Below are 15,843 nucleotides of genomic sequence, written 5' to 3' on the forward strand. Positions count from 1 at the left end.
ACCAACACAGTTCGAGCTTTCCATCACAGTTTTGAGAGAGCAGCACATTTCACCGACAAAACACAAACTATTGCCTCATTACAGGAAATAAACGAGTTGAGGGGAGCTGGGATAAAAACCGAAAACAAACTGAAGACCTTCAGCCCCCTTTTTCCTTCACGTCCTCTGCTCGTCTCCTCTCTTTAGGTCTGGACACAAACTACGGACCAGTCCTTCTAGTTTTCGTCAGATGTTGTAGAGATTGAAATCCTTTCTCTGTTCTCTCCCGTGTTGTGAATGTCAGTCTTGATCCGATGTTAATCCACTGGAACTTCGCTCAACAGGACGCGTTTAATAAAAGTTAAAGAACGAGACACTTTCCTACTCATCTTACTTTCTTCTGCGACGTTTCCACAGCTCCTGCTGCCTCCTGTCTCTCGAGCCAGCGCGTGTAGAAAAATAAAAGCCCTCTTGGGGATGAAGGGAGATGAATGCTACTGGCTTACACAGAGGAACCATCGCGATATGTTCTGTGAACTTTCATCGAGGTCTGATTAAAGAATTGTCTTGTGTCGGTGCCGTGGGAAATGATATTTTCTTCCTGCACCCTATAAATTAAGAAGAAGAAGCTGTGACTACTCCTTTTTTATTCTACTTACATTACTTGGAATAAAAGGCTGACTCGCTGCAAGTTCTCTTTCAAGGATGCTTAACAAAAAAAAAAAGCGTATCAAAGTGTTTTAATGAGTTAACTGCCTCCAGTTAGGGTGACCTATGTATAGATGAGCCAATGGCTGTTAACACCTACTGATCTCATTAATACTAAGCCTACAGTAGGACTAGGCTACTTCCCCCACATGTAAATATTACCCTCCACTGAGCAGGCGTGGTCTGCTCTGCTTTTATCCAATCAGGAACACAAAATAAACTCCCATCTGCACTGCTTGCTCCAACAAAGCGTCTCTTCTTTTACTTATTTATGACTGTGATTTAATTTTTACTAAATTGCAAATCAAAATTGAAGCATAACCTCAAGAAGTGCATATTGACAGCAGTTGAACTGTCAAATCGTAATCTGTTTACATACAAAGATTTAGACTCATTCATAGCAACAAAAGACTCTGTAAAGTCACATGTTTTAATAAAGTTTTGTAACCAGACCAGCTTTATAATGCAGTGTTTTTTTTGCAGTGCAAAGGGACTATGCTATTTCCAAATGGGGTTAAACTTCCTTTCTGCGTGCCACATTGTTGATCCCAGCTACTCTCATGTCCAAACAGTCATGGGCGTGATGGAGACGATAACATCTGAAACTCCAATTACTCCATTTGGTGCTACAGCAGTGAGATTTCGACTTTTAAACTATATATATCATGTCCTAGTTTGATAGCCTCTGGTGGCCTATATTTTCGTTATAAGGTCTAAGACTTAATAATTGAAAAATAAAAAAATCCATAAATGATTTATTTTTCATATTACATTTTTGAATATATATTTTCTCACACAAGAAAGAAGTTTATATGTTGGTTAAATAATTGAATAAATACATAAATAAGAATGAATATTTAAAAATGCAATGCTTTTTCATTTGAACAAGTTAATTGTATGCGAAATAATGCAGATCACATGCAAGTATCTTATTACCCTAATATTCAGCATGTTTTTGGGGAGAAATACTATTTCGTTCATTTTTAAAAAATGCTTTTTTAATGAAAACTATTAGGGTCTCAATAATTGACTAGCGGTGCAGAAAGCTGCAGTGGGGGAGCTGAAAGAAGAAAGAGCTCACCCGGGGTTAAAATGGCCGCCATCCACTGAATACTGAGGTGATTTGTAGCCTATTGTAGCAGATCAGAGCCAGAATCCAGGAATAAATTCATTATGCAATAAGATGAAATCAACCTAAAAGCCATGTTGTTAAAGGCTTTGGGATGATAGTTCCGTGCTGAGTCACATTCAGATGAAACTTTCTGGGACCAGTGGGGCTGTGGGACCTGCACAAATGTAATATCACTGATGATTTCATTTACCTTGATGGCGCTTTTAAATCAGAGATATCTCAGACACTGAACACACTAGGTTTTTATAAAAAAAACTCTCCCCCACCACTAACGATTGGGGCTTCTCGGTTTGAAATGTGTTACTTGGATTTGGAATGCAAATGCTTTGTTCAGGAGGAGGAGGGATCAGCAAGGAGTCTGAAAGCGACGAGTTTTTGATTAATGAGCTTTGAAATGGCTCTCCAGGAGCAATAAAGGATGAACTGCTCTCTCACTCCCCCTCTCTCTCTCTCTCTTTCTCTTTCTCCCACACAGACACGTACAAATACACGCATATCCATCGTTGCATCATTTCCCAATGTCAAAGTATGTTTATTTTTTGTTCTTTTGCTTTTATTGTCACCTGTCTGCTCGGCCTTACCCATCAGTACATGGGCATATTTATTTACTTCCACGTCCTGCGTCAATTTATGAAACAATATTGTGAAGATGTGTACCAATCAATTAGACAGCCAGCGATTAGACTTTGGTCTACAGGAAAATGGAGCTTTTTCCTCTTGTCCCAGCAGATAATGATGTGGCCGGGTCTAAAAATGATAAGTGACATGTGAGAGATGCAATAAGCCCATAGACTCACTTCCCTCATAGCAATGAGACATCAATAATCTCCAGAGCCCTTTATCCTGCTGAAATGCACTTTGCATTGGAAGCATAGAGCCGTCTGATGAGTTTTAGATATCCTGGTGTCTAATTATTGATTCGGACTGTACAGTAGAGTTGTGGAGTCAATAAGCCTCCTCGGTACTCTTACCTGACAGTTTCACCGGGAGGAGTTAAAATAATCAGATACATTGGGCGACCAGTGCTGCAGGATGTTTTTTTTGTTTTTTTTAAATCAACAAAATGCAATAAAAAAATACAAGTTTGAGCACTTTATTTACAAAATGTTAAACACAATAAAATATAACATTTCAATATCATTAGGGTTTCATAAATTTATGGATATCCAACTGAATGGAATAACAATGGAAGACAAATTAAAAAATAGTAATGGACTACACAAAATGACATGCTGGTGTGTATAATATTTCATACTTCGATAGTCTACGTTTTGCTTTAGGTTTGACACAAGATTAACCATGGACACATAGTGGAGTTTATACACTATCAAATGTCCCATTTATTCCAGATTTACAACTAGAAATGCTCTTCTTTCAACAATACACTGCGAGTCATAGCATTTTTTTTCAAACCCTGTTTTGCCAACACTTCCAAGTGCACTGATCTTTCCAATCTTACAAAAAACTCCACACTTATAAATATTCGCATATAAACGATAAATAATGTGCAATACGAGAAGTAATTAAATAATAAATAGGCTATATGCTAGTACGAAAGATTATGCAAAATAATACAAAATAAATAAATAGGATGCCCGTGAGGAGAAAGAGATCCTACAAAACAGACGAAAATTTCCCTACAAAAGTCCTTCACTCTAAAGATGAGCGTCTACTTTCGTGATACAAGACTTACCTTCAAGTAACGGCATGAAATATTCAGTCAAAATTTGCGCATTGCACTTGAGAAAAAAAAAAAAAAAAAAAAAAAAACAAAGAGAAGGAACAACTGACAACCAGGCTAGTCTGCCTCTACGCATCCCCAAATATTCAACAGAAATGGACAAAGCTGTATTATTTAGAAAATAATTACACAATAGCATTAATAGTAATATCAATAATACTGTAATAATAGACACGACTCGCTTGGAGTGTAGTTATTAGACTAGTGAGGTAATAAAAAGAGCGCAACATAATTTTGGCACACATACACACACGCGCGCGCGCACAGACACGCACACGCACACGCACACACACACACACACACACACACACACACACACACACACACACACACACACACACGCACACACAGAAACCACATATTACAAATGCGTGAGTTTAGGCGCTTCCTGAATCCTTCCCTGAGACGCTTGGTGAGAGGTGAGGTCTGTGTATGTGGGATGGGGATCACAGGGTCCATGATGGTGGTTTCCTGGGATCTGAGCGGCGCAGCTGTAGTCCACACTGGTGGATGAGGGGTGGGGAAGGTGGCCGAGGTTGAACATGGGGCCAGAGGCTGGCATGGAATCAACAAAATTCCCACCCACATAAACGGGGCTGCCTTGCAAATTGGCGTTGGCAAAGCTCCCGTTGCTCTGCATGCCGTGGTGCTCGTACTCGGAGCCCGGGTACCTCTTCTGTTGCGGGATGCAGCCACCCAAGGGTGCCGTGTACGCAGCCAAACCGTACATGTTTTGCTGGGGTTTGGCGAAGGACGGGGGCGAGGGCGCGTCATAGCTGAGGCTGCTCACGTTCTGGAGCTGGCCAGAGTATCCAATGTGGTTTGGGCCACTCAGCGGCGGGCTTCTGTCCGGGGAGTGTCCCAGGGGAGAGTGAGCGAGCCCTTTAGACTTCTGGTCCTTTTTGTATTTCATCCTCCTGTTTTGAAACCAGATCTTTATTTGACGCTCGGTGAGATTCAACAGATTGGCCATCTCCACTCTCCGGGGGCGACAGAGATAGCGGTTAAAGTGAAACTCCTTCTCCAGCTCCACAAGTTGTGCGCTGGTGTAAGCAGTTCTGACCCGTTTGGAGGCCGGTCCGGGTGGGCTCTTCTCGTCACTCAGCTCGCCACCTGTAAAGGAACCACAGCATCATCTTAGCCTCTTTTCAGCCACGTTATTACCAATGCAATCACAAACCAGGAACCAGTCCACCACCACCACCACCACCACCACCCTCCATCCCCCACCCCCACCACCCCTGTCCCCGTAGTCACACGCACCATCATGATCTCTACCTGCGCTGGTGCAGCTGCCGCTCTTCTGCTTTGAGTTCTGCCGGGTCTCCTTCATCCAGGGGAAGATCTGCTTGGTGAGGGTTGGTGTGGCATTACTGGAAGCGCTGCTGGAAGGGGATTTCTTCTTCTGTGGCGCAGAGCTGTTGGAGCTGGGAGAGGTTGCGGACAGTGGAGGTGCCTGCTGCTCCCCAATACTCGTAGCTTGGCTGCTGCTGCTGCTGCTTTGACTGCTGCTCTGTCGCATGCAGTCTCCGTTCAGGTCACTGTCTTTGAGGGTCGGTGGCCGGACAGCAGAGGTCTGGGTGGGACACACTGAGCCCTGGTAGTCATTCTCGATGCTGGGAGCAGCGTAGGGCTGATGAGCGGGGCCGTAGTTGTAAGAGTCTGGTTTGGGGAAGGTGTAGCCTCCAAAAAGTCCAGAGTTATCGTAGTATGTTGCTTTCTGCATTTTGTGGATTCAAAGCCAGTAAGCCAGTGCAACTCTATCCAGTGGCATGGATGTTGTTTATTCACGTGATAGGTGTTTCCCACCGTTGCTCCAGTCTGTGACCTACAAAGACAATTATATCAGACTCATCTGGGTTCACATGCATAAGGCCCACACTCATTGTAGCTGCAACGACCTTAGCATAGTCTAATGTTTGAGAGTCAGGGATTGAATTCCCAATAAACCAGGAGAATCACTCTGCTTGGCCCCAGACACTTATGCTGCAGCAGCTATTGAATTAGAAATGACCAACTGTCTCTAGCTGTGGTACATCTCACAGCCCCAGATTCACTTCTGGCACAAACAAAAAGTTAAAGTTTAACTTGAGATAAAAGGACCCTCTGGGAGGCTTTAGGGGTTCCTCAGAAATAAGCTGAATCAGCATTTGACACACATACACACAATACCCTTTTCACTAATCACTAGGCTTGACAAAGCCCGTCATGCATTGTTCCCTGCAACAGAAATATATCGCCCACCAACGCCGCGCACATGCGTCTGGATCACAAGTTTACGCACACAAGAAGCTACATGCTAATCTCCTCCACTGTTTGTTATTAATGTTAATATAAAACTATAGGGCAGTAATTGTGTGTGTGTGTGTGTGTGTGTGTGTGTGTGTGTGTGTGTGTGTGTGTGTGTGTGTGTGTGTGTGTGTGTGTGTGTGTGTGTGTGTGTGTGTGTGTGTGTGTGGTGTGTGTGTGTGGGTGAGAGACAGGGTTGTTGGGTGGGTGGGAGTTAGATATGATATTCATTAGCCTTAAACATGTCTTAACCCACATATTTGGGCTGGTTGGTTGGTTTTCGGCCTCTGACCCATTCATGCAAAAATGTACCATTCATTTTTGAAAAATAAAAAATATGTAAATGTATCAAATTTTCTGGATATTTTTGATAGCAGCAACATTTGTTTTCCGGAATTTAACAGAGAAACGCAAGTCAGAATTTGAACTATGAGTTGAAACACACATATCAAAGGGCCCTGTGCTGTATGTTGGTGGCTCGAGGAGGTGCAGCCCGCGCCGTGCATAACAATTGCACCTGTCAGTGTGGACCGCGGCACAATTTATGACCACGAATGTTATGGTTGTAAATGGCCTCAGAGAGGAATGAAAAGCAAAACAGTCCTCAAGACTCTCAGCCCTCAGAAGTGTAAAACTAAGCGTAGGAGGAAGGCAAGGGAAAGAATTTCATACTCGGCGACTCCCATACAGAGGCTCGGTTTATAAACGATGCCTCCACGAGTCTGCAGCCAAACACCGAGCTGACAGACCGGAGAGAGTCTGCTGGTGTAACAGAGATTACGCATCGGTTAACGTGTGGGGAACCGTGGGAGGAAATGGTGAAATTCTTCTTGATTTTACGTTTTATAATTCGATTTTTTTCTATTTTTTTGTTAGAATGTTAACATAATAAATGCCATTTTATATTTGAATGTATTGTGGAAAAACGGTTTTAGTTGCGCTGTTGTTTCTGTTCTTATAATTGGACATGTTGGAATGGGACTCTGGCCTGCGCAAATAATTACCCGTACAGGCGAAGTTAAAGCCATCCCTCACGTCTGTGTTTGTGATTTAAGCCTCCTGTGAAACACTGCGAGCGTTAATATGAAGTCTAATAACAAATCACCCTTTCACCTTGTTAGCAGTTGGACTGTGCTGTCCACTCCCTTCATTAAAGAAATGTTACTCACCGAAATCTGCACAAATCTCTTTTATATCCCTCACGCATTCATCACTGCTCCCACCTCGACCTGGAAGAGAAATGAAATAAATGTTTCGTCACATTAGATTTCTTTTAAATCACAGTCAAAAATATAGGCTTCAAATTCGAGGCATATATTTCATACAAAAAATAAAGATTCATATATTTTAGCCCAGTCGTCTTTTAGAAAATACATGGAATTATATTAATTGAATTATAACAGCTCCAATTAAAAATACATTTTTAATTCAAATAATTCCTGCACAATTAATAAATACATTTTGCCCTCTTTAATGTTGAGTGAATTGCCACTGCAGTGACCACATATGACACTTTTTTTTCACCCCCAAGTCTCCGCTTGAGAAGAAAAAAAGTCTTACATGTGCACTTTTTAAACAAAGAGCGAGCCCAAATATTTAGCAGTCATAAGCTTTTTCAGGTGACCTTTGGGTCATTCAGCACTATGTCAAAGTTTAATGAACAACGAACAGTTTGGCTACAAGTAGACTGAAGTCTTAACTAAATTCAAAGCAGATTTTGAAACGTTGGAGAAGATGCTCGACCGACGGCAAGAAATCAGAAATTAAACCTCAGGATATTTCTGTGAGTGTGAAACCAGCTCGGTTTCCCTGCTTGCACTGGAGGATATTTACTTAAAATATCATCATCATGGAGATTCAAGCTTCCTTCGATGTGGAATACTTGTTAAAGCTCGTCGATAATCGCCTGAAGTGCTTCTTTGAGCACACTGGGCTACTAGTAGCAGACATGGTCCTCTTTTCAGACAACAGTGTTCTTCGCCTACGCGTTGTTACGGTGAGTTTGGTTCACACAATGGCCCGGACTCAGTGTGGAGGGTTATTATCCCAGCTAGTAGCTTCTCCTGGTATAAACTCTGTTCACATCAGGTTAAACACCACTTGAGAGGCGTTTTGTTGTTGTTTAAAATGTGTGTTACATGCAAGAAATAACTGCTGTGTGATGTTATTGTCTCTTCTCGTTGTTGTTCCTGGAGGAAGCTGCTAAAATAATTTGAAATCACCAGTTGCAGCAGAAGGTTTCGCTATTATGCTGCTTTTTGTTGATTTGGGTAGAAATTCAGCAGCTGTTCTGCACTATAGGCACAATCACGACTATTAAGATGAAGTGCATATAAATGAATTCCCTTATTCATTGTACATGTAATCTGTTAGCAGATTATGGGGAATAAACAACAACAAATATACAATAAACACGTTTCTATTGGGAGATTCATTTCAATAACCAACACCAAAGAAAATTAAAAAAAAAAACACATGAGATGGAATTAACCGAAGTGAGCAAAAAAAAAAAAAAAAGTATCCAAACAGTAGGAAAATTAAGTATTTGCCTTTATCCTTGTTCACTATCCAGCCCGGTAATCCTTCAAAACATCCAATATGAATTCGTGTATAATATAACGTTGCAGGTTAACAAAGCCATATAGTTGAAAACACATAAATCACGGCAAACGCCACTGTGACGATAAGACAACAAATTAATGTGATTTACGATCCAAGAGTCAAAAAGAAAAAAGTTCCTCTCCTACTTCTTCTCTTCGGAGCCGGTTTTCATCGAAACGTGAAATCAGCTGAAAAGCAGCTGGGCCGCTCGAGCTCAATCTGTCGATAATATTTGAAGGCATTTTTCCTCAAAAAAAAAAAATATATATATATATATGAATGAATGTGCCTTTAAGGAGAAGCGGTGGAGTCCATATCCGCGCGGTCGCCGGCGAGAGCGACATTAACGAGCATCACCTCCTTGAGTGGAATAAATCATATATATTTCCTTGCATTATATTAACCCGTGGTTAAAGGTTGCTTTCTGCCATGCGATTGCTTACCTGCGAATCAATTCATCATAAAGCAGCTTCCCTCTCAGTTGCTTTCCATGCAGTCTCTAGAATAAATCCTTCACCCTTTGTCTGTAGACAATGCTGTCCTAAACCTGATCTTGCTGTTTTTCAGACATTTCCATATACCAATGGAGACAGTATTCCCGAAAGATTGGAAGGACTCGCATTCAACTACCAATAAAAAGCGAACAAGGTATCCTTATTCCAGAAAAAAAAAATCCCTGGCAATCAATCACCCATTCAAATATACAGGAATTCAGAAAAGCATAGGCCTGTATACATTTGGAGCTAAGATTTTGGGATTTTTTTCCTGGTGTTTCGGAAGCTTTGTGATGACAAATAAAGGCGCTGCCTTTAGGTACAAGCATATTTGTTCACGTGATTGTTCTCTTCTACATCCGAGCCTTACCTCACCGATCCGTTTTGATAAAGGGTGGCGTTTATTTCCTCATCTGAACTGTGTGAAAATGTTCCCACTGCCTATTTCCTTTTTTAATCTCCCCCTGAATTACAACTCGCCTGCACTTCAGTATTTAAACACACGCATTTCATTTTATGCTGGTATTAATAATAAAGATGTGAATATTCTCCTGCTACATCAGAGCAATGTTTACAGCATATAGTGCAGTGGGTTTGCGGGCGTTATTATCATTTATTTATGAGCATTTATTATCTAACAGCAGCTTTTAAATTTCCAGCCTTTAGTAGTTTTTCTCTTCACTTGTTCTTGAAAGAGATTTCACATTAAAACGTTCAAAGTGGGCCATAAACGCACCACAATTAAGTCCTTTGGATATTATTATTACACATGCTATAGTTAAACTAAATTCTTCTTCTTGTCGATGTCCTATTTTAGTCGCCAAGCTACTGCAATGATGTGGGACTTGCATTTTGAAAATGATTTATGAAATAAACGACATGTGGGGTTTTCTTCCAGCTGTGGCTGGATTGTATTCAAATAAACCACATTATCATCTTTTGTTTGTTGTGTCTGACTCCACACAGTGCTCAAACACAAAGAAAGGGAGAGGGAATGTATTCTCCTGCATTGTTTTTAAAATCAATCACAGATAGATTAAAAAAAAAAAGAAAAAATGGCAGAGTTTGATAACCAATAAATAAATATTTTGGAAAAGACTAGAATGGATTGGAAGAGGACGATTTGGAGCTGCAGAGAGCGTCGGCTGCTTCAGCGGCAGGTTATCTTTGCTGAGGAGAAGAAGAAGAAAAGAAGAAGAAAAGAAGAAGAAGAGACGCAGGACTACCGTCGCAGCATATGTTCAGAGGGTAATAAAAGTGAAAGATTTACAGTTTTCGTCCGGCCCCCCAACAGCCTCGAACCCTTTCAGGAATTACTGGGAATGATTTACAAGGCGGCAGAACTGTCAGCCTGCCCAAACTTCTACGACTTCTCAAGTCAGATCAAAATCAAATCACACCCCCTACTAACAATAAAAACAGTAGAAATCCACCTCTGTCCTCTCAAGCAAAAAGTAAAGACAACCTTTTATTTATCTTTTGATGAAAACTTCGACTACATAAATCATGAAGTGTTCAGTTCTACTAAGTCATTTCTAATCAACCCGTTTCTTTTTTTTAAAAATGTTTTTTTATAGTACCTTTTTTAAATTTTTTTTGCACTAAAGTGGTATAAATCTCAGTAAGACACTGAATAAAGAGTCAGTGGGCCCTGTGGAGGGGCCACTCTCAGCTCTGTCCGAAAGAGCATTTATTCAGAGCGAGCAGCCATAAATACATGTCATTGCCCTTTAGTTTTTACCATTCATCCTATCAATCCAGCAAGCCAAGACATTCTACCTCTCCTAATAAATGATACATAAAAAAAGAAGACATGCGTACAGCGACAAAACCACAGCATACAGTCCTGCTCACAGCGCACACATCAAAAGGCATCAATTTGTCAAATATCAAGACATTTGATATCGTCATTTACCAGCTATGGCAAACATGAAAAATGCTGAAATATTTACCTACCCAAGCATCCATCGGTTCGGATGTGTTGCTAAAGTGCGGGACTACGGTTGCGCCGGGTATCGGATATTATTTTCTTGGGGGATCTCTTCAGTTTTCAAGTCTGATAGAGTCCTTGCGATTAATGACGACGCCGTGTTTCTAGGGGGACGTGCTGCATTAATTATTTAGACAATCACGTGGTCGAGAGGAGAGAGCGGAGCGGTATAGTCTCTGGATTATATCTCTGGATGCAGACGGCGCACTTTAATATATCTTAGGGGGGTTGTCTGGCTCGGAGAGGCTTCTGCGAAAAAACAGCTGGAAATCAAATATGGCCGGATGGAGAGCAACGACGTTGTATTCCTGCACTGGGTGCAGTGTCATTGAAAATGGCACTGCCTTTGGCTCCCATTTATTGCTGTTCAGACATGTAGGTCAGTGTGGCTGCACACTGTACGTGGTAGTAGGCTGCTCTCACCTGATTACTGCTGGAGGGAACTGGGTTGTGATACTGTTTGATTTCAATTCACGTTTATACACCAGCAGGTGAGACTCCGCTAAGGTTTAATATAGCAGCTTTTAAATAATGAAATAAATAAAGATACACTTTAATATCATTTATAAGTAACAATCACTGGTTATCTCAACAGTTATGTATTAGATAGGTTAGTTTTTCCAATAATGCTAATAGCAGCCCCCCCCCCACACACACACACACACACACACACACACACAGACAGACAGACCCCCCCTACCCTCCCCCTCTCTCGCTCATCCTCTCTTCAGCATCTATGTGCAGATCATTTATGGCAGGATGGTGGATTGGTAGCATCACTTTGTCTCAGCTTCTCTCTAAATCCATATGACACGCACGCGTATTTTTACACGTACACAAACATATGAGCGCCATGTGCACGCCCGTATGCCAGCGTGCGCTCAAAGGGTTTGACACAGTGGTCACTGGGGATGAAAACACTGCTGAGTGACTAGAGATTGTCTTTCCACATGTCCGTTTATGATCACTTTTGTTTGTATCAGCACTGATTCTGCACTGAGAAGGTTGGAGGTCAGTGTAACAGTGGGTCATATCCAATAAAGGCTTAGCGTGAAGCATGATGGGGGATAATATCAAACATAAAGGCCTGGTAGCCAATATATGTGTTATCAACCCATTTCATATGGTAGGTCATTATGTGTGTATGTATACTTAATGATAAATGTGGCGTTTTTGATTTTGCATCTGAAAAAGTTATTTGTTATTTCAATCAGGCCAGTGTATCTCATGTGTGTTTCTATTCTGTGATACAGACTCATGTAAATCACTACTTTGCAATAAAGTCACGTTAAAATCTTCCAAGAACCCAACTGCAGTTTTCATTGAATAAAATCACCTTGAAAAGCTCCACTCAGAGCTTATGTTGATGTTTTTGCGCAATCGCTCCTTTCGATAACAGCTAATAAGATAAAACTAAGACAAACTCCTTCTTTAACATGCTTTTTAAAGATAAGCTACCCTTATGGTAGACCAATGATATATTTATGCTCCCTAATTTCATGCTTGACAAGAGAAGAGGCTGAATTAGCCCATGCAGCGCACATTTGGTGCATTTGTGGATGTTTTTTTTTTAAAGGGTGCTGAATGTCCATATGGCTCCACACGCGTGTTACCACCCAAGAAAAACTCTTTTCCCACCAAAAGTGATCCTTTTGAAATTGCCACCTAACAAATGACACCCAATAACCCCATAACAACAAAATAACTTAAAAAAGAGAATAAACTTTTTACCAATAAGAAACATTGTAAAATACCTCTGTGTGCCGGGAAAATACGTTTCCTTTGCAATCTAATTATTTCTCGAATGGAGAAACCTTTTTAAAAACCGCGACAAAGTGCTCTCTGCAGTCATTTAAATGCATATTCAGTAGAAATCTTTATTTTTCCAATATACTTCTCGCATCTCAATGCACAATACAAGGTAAAAAGCATGTACAAAAATAAAACTGAAAGATTGCATATTGACATGAGGAGAAAAATACACAAATCAGAAGCTTTTGAATAGGCCTGTTGTTAAAACACGTGTAAAAACTATGGAATTCACTCACTGGCTCTTGATTTGAATGCTTTGGCTTTTTAAGTGTGGAAAACCCCTCCAAACCAAAGCGAGCAGCGCCTGGGAGGGAAAATGCTGCTTGTCCGGCGGGTCAGGGGTGTTGGGGTCAGTCCTCGCGGCTGAAATGTGTCCCCTGGATGAACCTGCCACTGCTGCTTTGTCGACCTTCGTTTGAAATACCTTTTCAAGCCTCTCATCGCAAAAGGCTTCACAGAGAAGACCTTTTTCGTACTGGGAGAGCTTCTGTGCTTTTTTTTGTCCGAAGACAATGACGGTATTAAACAAGAAATATCTGTCTTGAAACGTGACGTGAAAGCCCCCCTCGGTTTGCTCTGAGTAAATGAAAAACTAGAAGATTCCCACATTAACTAAAGACTAAAACTTTGCATAAAGCCATGCTAATAATCCACAAGAGTTCCAACATATTTTTAGATTAATTAAAATTTAACGAATACTTTCAATTTAAATTGTATGTGTGCTACAGGAAAATGTACACGTTTTTAAACAAATAAATAATGACGTAAACAAATCGTATCAAAACGAAATAAACAATTATACTCCTAAATATTCTGAATTTGATTATTTCCGATGAGAAACATCCAATATCAATTTGATGCCATGCAGGAACAAATGATCTTTCATATAAGTATTTCAATGGCACGAGAGAGCCTCTGAAAATGTACACTGTTTACAAAGATGTCACGAGAGATTTATAAGGGCACTCAGAATAGTATGAACACAGGAATGTCTTGCTTTTTGGGAATAATATTTAGGCTAAGAAATATCTAAGCTTTATTGTACAAAATAAGTTAAAACATACTAGTCACAAATAAACGTAGAACTAAAAGATCAACGGGTTTTTTTGCAACTCACGAAAGTAGGTCGCGTTTGGCGTGCTCTTTGCAAATATTGGTTCCTTCAAGTATAAAAGTATATATTGTGCATTTAAAGTGAGGATTGAATAGGAAGATAAACTGAAATAACCTTTGTGTGCGTGTTTAATTTGAACCAAGGGCTTTCTTGTTCTGCTTAAAGACATTTCAATCTTTAAACCAACGTGAATCCACGTGGGAAGAGCTGCAACACTTTTTTAAAATCCATGAAATCAACCGAGGTTGCTCATTAAATGTCCTCGGATGGGCAACGTCCAAAAAATAAAAATAAAAGTTTCTTTCTTTCGTTTTTGTGTCTCTTTGAAGAAATGAAGACAATGAAGAACTTTCAAACCTTTCACTCTCACAAAGACTGATTGTTTTTCTGACTCTTGAGTCAACACTGCTGGGGTCTTTGTTAAATTAAAAAAAAAAGGCTAAAAACAACATCAGTCCATGCAAAAGTCAGATGCAACCTCTGTCTTATATATGTACAGTTTATTTCTAAAGGTGGTACACCTTCCTCCTCTCTTATAATGCTGTGATATCAGTCTGGTTATCCTTCTGGATGCTTTGCAGATGGCTTGCTGGTGCGGATCTGCCCTTGGTGTTGGGTAGTTTGTGGTCTTTCTTCCATTTCATCCGTCTGTTTTGAAACCAGATTTTAATCTGCCTTTCGGAGAGACAAAGAGTGTGGGCAATCTCAATCCGTCGCCGCCTGGTTAGATACCTGTTAAAATGAAACTCCTTTTCAAGCTCCAAAACCTGCTGCCGGGTGTAAGCTGTTCTGGACCGTTTGGGCTCAGGTCCTGTGTAATCCGGATTCACTGGGAGAAAGAAAACAAACAGGAGAAAAAAGTCACCAAATGTGGCCAATGCAGCATGCAGGAAAAAACAATACAACAAGAGGAGTCGCTCTATAACCTGGGGCGCTCAAACTTTAAGAACATTGAAGTAGAAGTGAGAGCAGGAAATAAGGAGTGATTTTTGACTAGATTTCTGCAGATTTGCTGCAGATTTAACCACCATTACAACCGGTCAATATGCGTTTTCCGGAGCTTTCAGGCGCTCACCTAGTGGCCTATTTCCTGAGCTATAAAAATTTATGACTTGTGTAATTGGCGAGGCCTTTCAAAGACTCCCATAAATATTACACTGAATGATTTCTAAAGTACAGGTCTCAGTTGCTCCATAAGAGAAGAATATGCTGAAAACTTACCAGTGGTAATGTGGACTTTCTTCATCCAGGGGTAAACTACTGCAGGCTGCTTGGACTGTATCCCATTCTGGCTCTTTGTGTTTTGCTGCTGTCCACAAGTCCGGGGACCGGCCACTTGGACCGGGGGCCCCTGCTCAGTCTGTGCGCTAAAAGAGCCCGAGCGGCTGGATTTCTCGTGCACATGACCTCGTGGCTGCACTGTGGAGTCCTGCACAGTGTTGCAGCTGAAGGGCTCCTCCGTGTAGTTTGACCGTGGGTAGATCCCTGGATGCTGAAAGTCTGTGTTCTGCGTTGGACCGTAGAAGTCCGAGCCCTGCTCAGGTATATAGTTATTTTGTGAATATTCCTCGCAGGGAGGAAATTTGGGATCCACATACTTAGAGTTCACCATAAACGAACTCATGGCCATTAATTTCTGAAGGTAGAAAATACTAATTTTTCTCGAGTTGTCTTTTTTTCCTCCTTCCATAAAGCCCTCCTACTTGGTGTCAACTGAATAAAGTTAGCGAACCATGTGACCAGATCGGCCAATAGAGGTGATGCTGGTCCATAAACGGGTAAACATACAACTAAAAGCAATTTCACATGACTTAGGATGCACCGAAATTAGACCCAGGTGGCTAAAAAAAATATATATTGCAAAGAAACATCCTCGTGTACAATTTGATTATAAAAACACATGTTGAAAAAAAAAAATGAAAACACATATAATTCCAACATTATATTTAAATATAAACTGATATATTATTAAGACATATAAAA

At 40.8% G+C, this 15,843-nt stretch overlaps 2 protein-coding genes across 2 annotated transcripts; both read right to left on the reverse strand.

Moving 5' to 3' along the window:
• Positions 1-3,921: 3,921 nt before the first annotated feature.
• Positions 3,922-5,286, reverse strand: hoxd3a (homeobox D3a). Its single transcript, XM_054614845.1, has 2 exons — positions 4,839-5,286; positions 3,922-4,673 (listed from the first exon to the last, which is right to left on the reverse strand). Exons 1-2 carry the CDS (start codon positions 5,284-5,286, stop codon positions 3,922-3,924), a joined length of 1,200 nt encoding a protein of 399 aa, XP_054470820.1.
• An 8,901-nt stretch (positions 5,287-14,187) lies between these two features.
• Positions 14,188-15,550, reverse strand: hoxd4a (homeobox D4a). Its single transcript, XM_054614846.1, has 2 exons — positions 15,082-15,550; positions 14,188-14,689 (listed from the first exon to the last, which is right to left on the reverse strand). Exons 1-2 carry the CDS (start codon positions 15,548-15,550, stop codon positions 14,394-14,396), a joined length of 765 nt encoding a protein of 254 aa, XP_054470821.1. The 3' UTR covers positions 14,188-14,393.
• Positions 15,551-15,843: the final 293 nt, after the last annotated feature.

The sequence above is a fragment of the Anoplopoma fimbria genome, chromosome 16 (assembly GCF_027596085.1).
Source record: "Anoplopoma fimbria isolate UVic2021 breed Golden Eagle Sablefish chromosome 16, Afim_UVic_2022, whole genome shotgun sequence".
Classification (NCBI taxonomy): domain Eukaryota; kingdom Metazoa; phylum Chordata; class Actinopteri; order Perciformes; family Anoplopomatidae; genus Anoplopoma; species Anoplopoma fimbria.

Excerpts from the sequence above, each read along its gene's own strand:
- hoxd3a (XM_054614845.1), bottom strand. The coding sequence starts at position 5,286 with ATGCAGAAAGCAACATACTACGATAACTCTGGACTTTTTGGAGGCTAC. Across the intron at positions 4,674-4,838 it reads CGGCAGCTGCACCAGCGCAG|GTGGCGAGCTGAGTGACGAG; the intron begins GTAGAGATCATG and ends GTTCCTTTACAG.
- hoxd4a (XM_054614846.1), bottom strand. The coding sequence starts at position 15,550 with ATGGAAGGAGGAAAAAAAGACAACTCGAGAAAAATTAGTATTTTCTAC. Across the intron at positions 14,690-15,081 it reads GAAAGTCCACATTACCACTG|TGAATCCGGATTACACAGGA; the intron begins GTAAGTTTTCAG and ends TCTTTCTCCCAG.